The following is a 10,455-nucleotide window of genomic DNA, read 5'->3' as shown; positions in this document are numbered from 1 at the left end:
CTGTTGTTTATTATATATATGTTGTATATATGGTATGTCAACTCACAGACCCACACAAACATTGTGTCACTCTCATGCAGTGTCGCACACACAGACACATACACACACACACACACACACGTGCCTGCACACACATACACACAGGTGCAGCAGTCTTTTCTTCCTGAGTTTGAATGTAACCAAGGAAGGGATAGTTCCCTGCCTTGGAAAATAACACACCCACTTATTTTACCAGGTGGAATTAACACGATGGGAAATCTCTGCAGCCAGTTTTTGGTGGTGGTGGTGGTGTTTTGTTTTTTGTTTGTTTTTGTTTTTCCTCTCTCTCTCTTTTTTTTTTTTTTTTTTTTTTTTTTTTTTTTTTTTTTTTTACATCCAGACCCTGCCAAGAACGGGGTATAAACTAGGTAATAAGAGAGAGAGACTGGTGCCATACCTCTGATGTATTTAATAATAATGATAATAATAATGGTATTTATATAGCGCTGAATCTTGGGCGTAGACAAATCTAAGCGCTTTCGCACCAGTCATTCTCACGCACGCACAACTCTAAAACTGGAAAAACTGAAGACAAGGAAGAGGCAGGGAGGGGAGGCTATTTTAGGAAGAGGTGGGTTTTAAGGCCAGACTTGAAAGAGCTGAGTGTGGAGACTTGACGAAGCGAAAGAGGAAGTTCATTCCAATTGCAAGGTCCAGAGACAGAGAAAGAACAGTGGCCAACAGTCGAGAGTTTGAATCTGGGTATGCATAAGTGGAGTGGATCCGAAGCTGATCGTAGTGAGCAAGATGGAGTGTAGAGGTGAAGGCAGGCACAGAGATAGGAAGGGGCTGATTTGTGAATACATTTGTAGCATAGAGTGCTGATCTTGTACTTTATTCGGTGTGAGACAGGGAGCCAGTGGAGATGTTGCAAAAGAGGAGTGATGTGCTCAGATCTTTTCTTTCTGAGGACGAGTCGGGCAGCAGAGTTTTGTATGCGCTGAAGGGACTGAATGGATGAAGCAGGCAAACCAGACAATACAGTTACAGTAGTCAAGGCGAGAGAGAATGAGAGAAACGACAAGTCTAGATGTTGCGTCAGTGGACAGATATTTCCGGATGGAACTGATGCGCCGCAGTTGACAGTAGCAGGATTGACATGTCTGAGTGATAAATTTTTGCATGGACAGTGTGTTGACAAGGACAACGCCGAGGTTCCTGACTGAACTGGAAAGAGGGATGGATGTACTGCCAAGTTTGATTGTGTCAGTTGTATGGAAGAGAGTTTTTGTTTAGTTCCTATGATCATTGCTTCAGTTTTGTCCGCGTTCAATTGTAACTTATTTAGAATCATCCAATTTTGAATATCCAGGAAGCAGTTGGATGTTTCTTGCAAAAGCGACGACAATTTGTGACAGTCTGAAGCCCAGCTATGGCCTGGAGCATGATGTGACTCAGCAGTCAGGTTGGTCACTGGGGTCTGATTCCCACCCACCCCCTCCCTCCCCCCACCCCCCAAGTAGGTGTGTATGTGCGCGCGCGCGCACCCCTGTACAATCTGGGCCCTGTCCACTGGGCGAACGATGTGTCTTCCGACGTCATCCTTACAACGCTCGTTATTTATAAGGGAAGAAACAACACACGCACACACACACGCACACACACATCACCAATACCACCAACGCCCGTCCTCCTTTACCCAGCTCCACTCTTCCCAGCTCTCTTCCTCCCTTCCTTCCCCCCTTCCTTCCCCCCTCTTCAGTCCAATACACGACAGCACGTAGTGACTCCTGTCAAGTTACGTCACGTCATCGGTCAAACTGACAGGGTGATGACGTGAGAGAGAGAGAGACAAAACGGACAGACAGACAGATAGACCGAAGAAGCAGCAGTGAGTTCCCCTTTAGTCCACAGCCTTCTTTCTCTTCACGTCTCGGAAGAAGATGACGTGATGATGACGGTCAGTGTGGGTGTAGTGGGTTTTTTTTTTTTTTTTTTTTTTTTTTTTAAGAAAGAAGAAGAAGAAAACACGGCACATATTGCTGCGAGTTCCTGAAGCAAAAAAGTTGTCCGGTTGTCTGATAATACGATTGATGACTAGTAACTTTGAATGTTCTCAGTGACCGTGTTTTTTTGTTTGTTTTTTTTTTTGTTGTTGTTGTTTTTGTTGTTGTTTTTTGTCTTGCCGGCCGGCCGCGGACGGATGGACGAATGGGCGAGAGGGTGTCATAAATTCTGTTCTGAGTCTCTGACAGGACTACCCACTTTCCTCTCACCCCCACTCCTCCCACTCCCACCACCACAACGCAACTTTTCACCGAACCAACCAAAAGCCCAGCCCTGAACAACTTGACCGACAGGGCCCTCAGCCAAACAGGTAAAAAAAACTCAACTCTTCCTGTGACAGTATATATCTGTATTTTTATTTGTATTTGTATTTGCATTTTTATCACAACAGATTTCTCTGTGTGAAATTCGGGCTGCTCTCCCCAGGGAGAGCGCGTCGCTACACTGCACAGCCACACTTTTTTTTTGTTGTTGTTTGTTTGTTTGTTTGTTTGGGTGGGGGGGAGGGGGGTCTATTTGTTCCTGCGTGCAGTTTTATTTGTTTTTCCTACCCAAGTGGATTTTTCTACAGAATTTTGCCAGGAACAACCCTTTTGTTGCCGTGGGTTCTTTTACGTGCGCTAAGTGCATGCTGCACACGGGACCTCGGTTTATCGTCTCATCCGAATTACTAGCGTCCAGACCACCATTCAAGGTTTAGTGGAGGGAGAGAAAATATCGGCGGCTGAGCCGTGATTCAAACCAGCGCTTTTTTTTCTCTGCAAATACTTTGTCAGTTGACACCAAATTAGGCATAAAAATAGGAAAAATTCAGTTCTTTCCAGTCATCTTGTTTAAAACAATATTGCACCTCTGGGATGGGCACGAAAAAATTTAAAATGAAGCCTAATTATATGCAAACTGCATTTACTGTTATATTTATATTTTTTGTATTCTCTAAACTTGGCACTTTGATCTGATATTCTGACCCAACAACAAGAGCAGTCATTATTATCATTTTTTGTTCAAACAGGAACTTCTTTTGCTAAGCATGGAAGTTTTATTTATTTTGCAAACGTTTTGGTGCAGATAGTAAAAAAGGGAAATTACTCTGTAATTAATGCTAGGGGACTTAATTTGCTTTAAACTGATCTTTCTCATCTTAAACATTACATTTTGAAATTATACTCAATACATAAAAAGCTTGGATTTTTTTTTAGTGCATCACAAGTGAGTCTTGAAGGCCTTGTCTCTCTTATTAAATATTGTGTAGTGTAGACCCTATTTAGGGCGGGGACTGGATGTAAAAAAGCACACCAGTGCTTATCTATTATCCTCGAAATAAAGAATTTGTCTTGTCTTGTCTTCTCTCTCTCTCTCTCTCTCTCTCTCTCTCTCTGTGTTGTTGTTCATTGTGAAAATTGAAATCTGTGTTGTCATTCTTATATGGAAAATATTTATGTTATACATTTATATATATTTTTGTTTTTATTTCTCACTACATGCCATTACTTTGAATGGATGGTCGAACTGCACTTTGTTGCACAGATTGATTGATTTCGTTTTGGTTTTGGTTTTCATCAATATTATTACTATTGATGCATGTTGTTATTTGTATTATGAACCCCCATGTCATTAGGGCTGTAAAGCTATTGACATTAAAGTGTTCAGTGTTCAGTTCTCTCTCTCTCTCTCTCTCTCTCTCTCTCTCTCCAGAGCTCCAGAACTCTACGATGAAGTCAACAGCAACAACAACAACAACAACGACAACAACAACAGCAAAGACCATGTGGTGGAACCTGTTATCGTCGTCGTCGTGGTCACCATCAGGACTTGTGCTGCAGGTAGTAGTGACCGTGGTGGTTCAGGTTCAAGTCCTGCTACTTCTCCACCCTGCAGTCTGCAGGGCTGGTGTGGCAGAGAACTGGGCCTCTATGCTGGCCTGCTCCGAAGACTCTGGCCCGTCTGTCTTCGTCGTGGGCGCCGTTCCCTGGGACTGTGGGGAGTACGTGGCGTGTGTCGGCGGTGACGTGGTGGTCCTGCCCTGCCCGCCCGGAATGGTGTTCGAACCTCTCTCCATGCTGTGTCAGTGGCCAACGTCCCGTGATGTCAGACGGTGCTACAGAAACATGGAAGGTGATGTGGGTGTGTAGTGTGTGTGTGTGTGTGTGTGTGTGTGTGTGTGTGTGTGTGTGTGGAGGGTGTGGAGTGGTGGTGGTGGTGGTTGGGGGGGGGGTTATGTTTGTTTGTTTGTGTGTGTGTGTAGGGTGGGCGTGGTGGTGGTGGTTGGGGGGGGGGTTATGTTTGTTTGTTGTGTGTGTGTGTAGGGTGGGGCGTGGTGGTGGTGGTTTGGGGGGGGGGGTAATGTTGTGTGTGTGTGTGTGTGTGTGTGTGTCGTGTGTGTGCAGTGTGTGTGTTGTGTGTGTGTAGTGTGTGTGTGTGGAGGGTGTGGAGTGGTGGTGGTAGAGGGTGGGGGTGGTAATGTGTGTGTGTGTGTGTGTGGAGGGTGTTGGGTGGTGGTGGTGGTTGGGGGGGGGGGGTAATGTTTGTGTGTGTGTGTGTGTGTGTGTGTGTAGGGTGGGGCGTGGTGGTGGTGGTTCGGGGGGGTAATGTTTGTGTGTGTGTCGTGTGTGTGTAGTGTGTGTGTTGTGTGTGTGTGTGTAGTGTGTGTGTTGTGTGTGTGTGTGTGTGTAGTGTGTGTGTGTGTGTGTGAATGAATGAGAGAGAGAGATCATGTGTGTGTGTGTGTGTGTGTGTGTGTGTGTGTGTGTGTAGTGTGGGTGTGTGTGTGTGTGAATGAATGAGAGATATAGATAGGATCCCGAAGATGCTACTGTATGGCAGCTAAAGGAAGGCCACCACGAAATTGGAAGAACCTGCAAGCACTTCAAGGACACCTTTAAGACAAACCTCAAAGCCTGTGACATAGACATCGCTTCCTGGGAAACTGATGCCTTTGACCGCTCTCGCTGGAGGATGCTGTGCTCTAGTGGCATAAAGACGTTTGAAAACAAGAGAACGCTGGCCATTAAGGAGAAGCGGGAGCGAAGGAAGCAGTGCTCAACTTCTGGAGACGTTTTCCCTTGCAACACCTGTGGGAAGTGCTGCGCATCGGCCTCTTCTCTCATGAGGACACACACCGACAGATAAGCCTGCCTGCCTACTCATCCGTCGGTCCGACGGGAGACTCCATCACCAATAATTAGGATGGGATGGGGCGGGGGAAGGAGGAGATGGTGGTTGGGAGGGAGGAGTGGGGGGGGGGGGGGCGAGGGTTGTAAGGAGTGTGGTGATGGAAACAAGGCGTGATCAATGCGGAACATACGTCGCCAGAATTTTACCCAGCGTGTATTTGCACTCGCGGGATATCTGGACAGAAATTAATCAAGCCCGATCTCGATCAGTTCTGATAAGAAAGAACAGTGTCCAGTGTTTACCCAGTGTGTATTTGCTCTCACATGATGTCTTAAGTGCGACTAATTGATGTTTCATTTTATTTTATTTCATATTTAGGTCCACCCGCTGTCAATCAATTAAGATAAGAAAGAGAGGAAAAAAAAAGAAAAGAAAGAAAGAAAGGAAGGAAGAAAAACGATATATACGGAAAGAATGAATGAAAGAAAGAAAAAGAGGAAGAGTGATAAAAAGAGAGGGAGATGGGAAGGAAGAAAGGAAGAAATGTTGCTGTTCTTGTTTTCCAAATACTCTTTCGGTGCACTTCAAAAATCTTCTAAAAATACTCAACTTCCATTCTACCAAATCTTATTGATTGATAAATTTCTTAAACTTTTGCTGGTCGCATATGTGCGTACGCAGTTGTGTTTGTTTTCGTGTGTGTGTGTGTGGACACGCTTGTTCGTGTATGGATGTATTTGATGCATGTATGTTTTATACATGTAGGCCAATAACTGTTTTTTCTTGGGGGTAAGGGGTGTGAGCATCGGTCTTCTTCTTCTTCTTCTTCTTCTTCTTCTTCTTCTTCTTCTTCGTGTTCTTCTTCTGCTTGTTCTTCTTACTGTCATTATCATTGTTATTCTGATTATTATCATTATCATTATTGTTATTAGCATGATTCTTCCTCTCTCCTTCTTCGTTTGTGAGCTGCGACTTCCACGTTCACTCGTATACACGAGTGGGATTTTACGTGTAGAACCGTTTTTATCCCCGCAATATAGGCAGTCATACTCCGTTTTCGGGGGGAGTGGCGGTGCATGCCAGGTATGTCTTTTTGTTTCGTCATAACCTACCGAACGCTGACATGAATTAACGGGGGGTATTTAACGTGCGTGTTTGATCTTCTGCGTGCGTATACACACGAAGGGCGTTCAAGCACAAAGCACGTCTGTAGTTCTGTTGACCCGGGACTGGGGTAGGAAAAATCTCCACCCTTCACCCACTAGGCTGTGACCGGGATTCGATCCCGGAACCCTCGGATTGAAAGTCCAATGCTTTAATCACTCGGCTGTTGCGCCTGATTTTTTTTTTTTTTTCTTTGTTTGTTTGTTTTGTTTGTGTGTTTGTTTCGTTTTTGAAATTGTTGTGTGTGTTTTAATGCTGTGGCAGAATCGGAAAGGCATTGGACGTCTGATTCAGTGTTAACCAGTGAGCAGACTTCCTTCAGTTTAGGTGTGCTGTTGTGTCCTGTTAGAAAGACATTTTACCTCACTCCACCCAAGTTTGAAAGGTAGGTATACCTGATTCGGCGGAGGGGCCGGGGAGGGGAGGGGGTTAAAACGGTGTCGGAAGGAGAAAATTGTGTCATGCCTTCCCACTCAGTGACGTCTAGACATCAGTAGTGGGTGTGAATTCACTGCCTCCCTGGCGATGGGCCCTTGACAAACCTTTCAGTTTTAACTTTCATTGTTTGAAGGGCGCAATAGCCGAGTGGGTAAAGTATTAAACTTTCAATCTGAGGGTCCAGGGTTCGAATCTCGGTAACGGCGCCTGGTGGGTAAAGGATGGACTTTTTTTTCCGATCTCCCAGGTCAACATATGTGCAGACCTGCTTGTGCCTGAACCCCCTTCGTGTGCACACGCATGCAGAAGATCAAATACGGACGTTAAAGATCATGCAATGCATGTTAGCGTTCGGTGGGTTATGGAAACAAGAACAAATCCAGCATGCACACCCCCGGAAATGGGCCTAAATATATGGCGAGGCAAATAAACAAAACGGTCATACACGTAAAATGTTACATGTCTGTGTGTGTGTGTGTGTGTGTGTGTGTGTGTGTGTGAAATCTGATTGACACAGGAAACGAATGATGAGCGCCCCGCAATGGCAGCCATCAGTCGGCTCTAACAAGATAGGCAGCCTGTTGTGCAAATGACCCCGTGTTTATAAAGTGCTTAGAGCTTTGTCTGCAACCAAGTATAGGCGCTGTATAAGTATCCATATCATTCATCATCACTGGACGCCCAATGGCAGCCGTCAGTCGGCTCTACCCAGGTATAGGCAGCCTGTTGTGCAAATTACCCGGTGTTTGTAAAGCGTTTGGAGCTTGGTCTCCAACCGAGGATAGGCGCTATATGTGTCCGTATCATTCATCATCATTCATTCAGTCATCATGCGTCATAAGTTGATCTTATATATATGATAGTCAGTCGTGTCCGACTATGACCATCAGAACAGCAGAGGAGGCAACTGCTGTTCCGACTATTTGGGCTGGAATGTCTTGCACAAGTTACACCCCCACTCTCTCGGCCAAGAGGGTTTTAGGACAGTCGGCGTTGGGATGGTTCCCAAAGGTCAACTAGCCCACAAGGCTGCAGCACTAAGAACCAGTGCAATTTTGCCTCCTAGTTTGAGAGCCATAGTCCTTCACAAAAGACTAAGCTGTAAATGATTTCCCATTGACTGGAGAAACCATTGATAATACAGCTCTCACTTTGCTGTTGGCCAAATGTAAAACTTATGTCAATCTGTGAAATAAGCCGAGTGTTGGGCCGTAACAGTTGATCACCTACAGGTTATTCACGTGCAACGTGTGAGCGACACCAACACCTCGTCCTGCCCAACCCCGACTCATGCGCCCTCTTCATCCACTGCGGCAACCTCACCGCCACGACTGGCACGGGTATGCCGCAGCGCGCGGGACCGGAAGCCACCGCCACCACGGCGGCGGATATGACGCACTGGGGTCACGTGCAGGAGTGCCCGTATCCCAGTCTCTTTTCTCCCGTCACGCGCCGGTGCGCTGACTTCCGGCATGTACAGCAACTTTGTCGCGGACGTCCTGTCCCCAAGGCTCCGTGTGAGTTTGTTGCACGTGTGTGTGCGTGTGTGTGTGTGTGTGTGTGTGTGTGCGTGTGTGTGTATGTGCTTGTGTGTGTGTGATTGTGTGTGTGTGTGTGTATGTGCGCGTGTGTGTGTGTGCGGGTGCTTGTGCGTGTGTGTGATTGTGTGTATGTGCTTGTGTGTGCGTGTGTGTGATTGTGTGTATGTGCTTGTGCGTATGTGTGATTGTGTGTGTGTGTGTGTGTGTGTGATTGTGTGTATGTGCTGGTGTGTGTGTGTATCAGTGTGTGTGTGTGTGTGCGTGCGCGCGCGTGTGTGTGTGTATGTGCGTGTGTGTGTATATATATGTGTGTGATTGTGTGTATGTGCTTGTGTGCGTGTGTGTGTCAGTGTGTGTGTGTGTGTGTGCTATTTTTGTTGAAGTATACAATCCACAATGTTTGCTCCTCTCCACTGCAGAACTCAGTCCGCGATACTGTGGTCTACGTCTTAAAAGATCTTAAGTCTTACGAAAAGGGTGTTGTTGTTTTGTTAATAGTACCTCAAACACTTGGCATTTCTACAAAGCCAATAAAAGAAGAAGAAGATAAAGAAGACCCACTTGTATTTCTATATTTGAATTTTGTCATCATTTTCTAAAACAGAAAAGCGAGAAGAAGCAGGAGAAGGAAATGGATGTGCTCAGTTAGCATAGCTTGTTTTGTTTTGTTTTTCTCAAGCTGCTAACACAGATCTGCTCTGTTTACGCATTCTCAAACACTCCACTGTCGGCCTCCGCTTTTTCTTTTTTTTTTTTTTTTTTTTTTTTTTTACTGTCTCTGGACCTTGCTTTTGGAAATGAGCTCCCTCTTTCGCTTCGTCAGGTCTGCGCACTCAGCTCTTTCAAGTCTGGCCTTGAAACCCACCACTTCACAAGACACTGAGCCTCCCTCCCCTGCCTCTTGTCTTCAGTTTTTCCCCCAGTTTCGATTTATGCGTGCGTGTGACTGACTGGTGTGAAAGCGCTTTGATTTGCCCCTGCATAAGATTTAGCGCTATATAGATACTTACTAAAGCGTTGGACTTTCAATCTGAGGGTCCCGGGTTCGAATCACGGTGACGGCGCCTGGTGGGTAAAGGGTGGAGATTTTTACGATTTCCCAGGTCAACATATGTGCAGACCTGCGTGTGTATATGCAAGCAGAAGATCAAAATACGCAAGTTAAAGATCCTGTAATCCATGTCAGCGTTCGGTGGGTTATGGAAACAAGAACATACTCAGCATGCACGCCCCCGAAAACGGAGTATGGCTGCCTACATGGCGGGGTAAAAACGGTCATACACGTAAAAGCCCACTCGTGTGCATACGAAGAAGAAGAAGATACTTATTATTATTATTACTATCCTTGCAGGTGACTACCTGCAGTACCGTCAGTCCTCTTCCTCTCTCCAAACCTGTCGCCGACGTCATCCCAGCTGTGTGGGCATGCGCGATGGGTTCCATCTGGTAACACTGACTCGTCACTTCCGGTTGTATGCAAAGCGTTGCTTCCGGGAACGTACTGTTGACGTCATTTCCTGCCGGGTGCCGAGCCAATCGTCGTCACCCAAAGAAGGTTCAAACGCGGGGAACAACACGTGTACACGACACGTGTATGATGTTTTGTAGGGTGTGTGTGTTTCTGTGTGTGTGTGTGTGTGTGTGTGTGTGTTTGTGTGTGTGTGTTAAAAACCATACAGGCAATAAACAAGAGTGTTGGATTGTTATACAGTCTACATAATGCGTATTCATTAATTAAACAAACCGAAATACTTCTACTTTTTTTTCTTTTTTGTTGTTGTTGTTGTTGTTGTTCTTGTTGTTGTTGTTTGTTTGTTTGTTTTGTTTTGTTTTGTTTTGTTTTTTGCTTTCAAAAACACATGGTGTACATTCCACATTACATCAAAGTTATATAGATACACACAACTATACATAGAAATCTATTCACACACATAAATGCAATGCATACACACAAACAAGCATACGTTCAAACATACATAAATGCTGGAGTCTCGGGTCAATCGGAGCGTGCGTGTGTGTGTGCGCGCGCGCGTGCTTGTGTGGCTTTGGACTATCGACAGTTATTGTGGATTTTTTCATTTAACAAGTTTTGATATATTCTATGGTGTGCTTTATCAAGGTAATTACAATAATGTATGGCTTTGATATGGAG

The 10,455-nt window shown here is 45.4% G+C and overlaps 1 protein-coding gene across 1 annotated transcript; it reads left to right on the top strand.

Moving 5' to 3' along the window:
• Positions 1 to 4,051: 4,051 nt before the first annotated feature.
• LOC143288887 (uncharacterized) lies at positions 4,052 to 10,046 on the top strand. Its single transcript, XM_076597549.1, has 3 exons — positions 4,052 to 4,161; positions 7,995 to 8,279; positions 9,655 to 10,046. Exons 1-3 carry the CDS (start codon positions 4,083 to 4,085, stop codon positions 9,909 to 9,911), a joined length of 621 nt encoding a protein of 206 aa, XP_076453664.1. The 5' UTR covers positions 4,052 to 4,082; the 3' UTR covers positions 9,912 to 10,046.
• The last annotated feature ends 409 nt before the right edge of the window (positions 10,047 to 10,455 follow it).

This window comes from Babylonia areolata, chromosome 13 (assembly GCF_041734735.1).
Source record: "Babylonia areolata isolate BAREFJ2019XMU chromosome 13, ASM4173473v1, whole genome shotgun sequence".
Taxonomy (NCBI): Eukaryota; Metazoa; Mollusca; class Gastropoda; order Neogastropoda; family Buccinidae; genus Babylonia; species Babylonia areolata.
This window is presented reverse-complemented; position numbering and strand designations above follow the sequence as displayed.

Excerpts from the sequence above, each read along its gene's own strand:
- LOC143288887 (XM_076597549.1), top strand. The coding sequence starts at position 4,083 with ATGGTGTTCGAACCTCTCTCCATGCTGTGTCAGTGGCCAACGTCCCGT. Across the intron at positions 4,162-7,994 it reads GTGCTACAGAAACATGGAAG|GTTATTCACGTGCAACGTGT; the intron begins GTGATGTGGGTG and ends GATCACCTACAG. Across the intron at positions 8,280-9,654 it reads TCCTGTCCCCAAGGCTCCGT|GTGACTACCTGCAGTACCGT; the intron begins GTGAGTTTGTTG and ends CTATCCTTGCAG.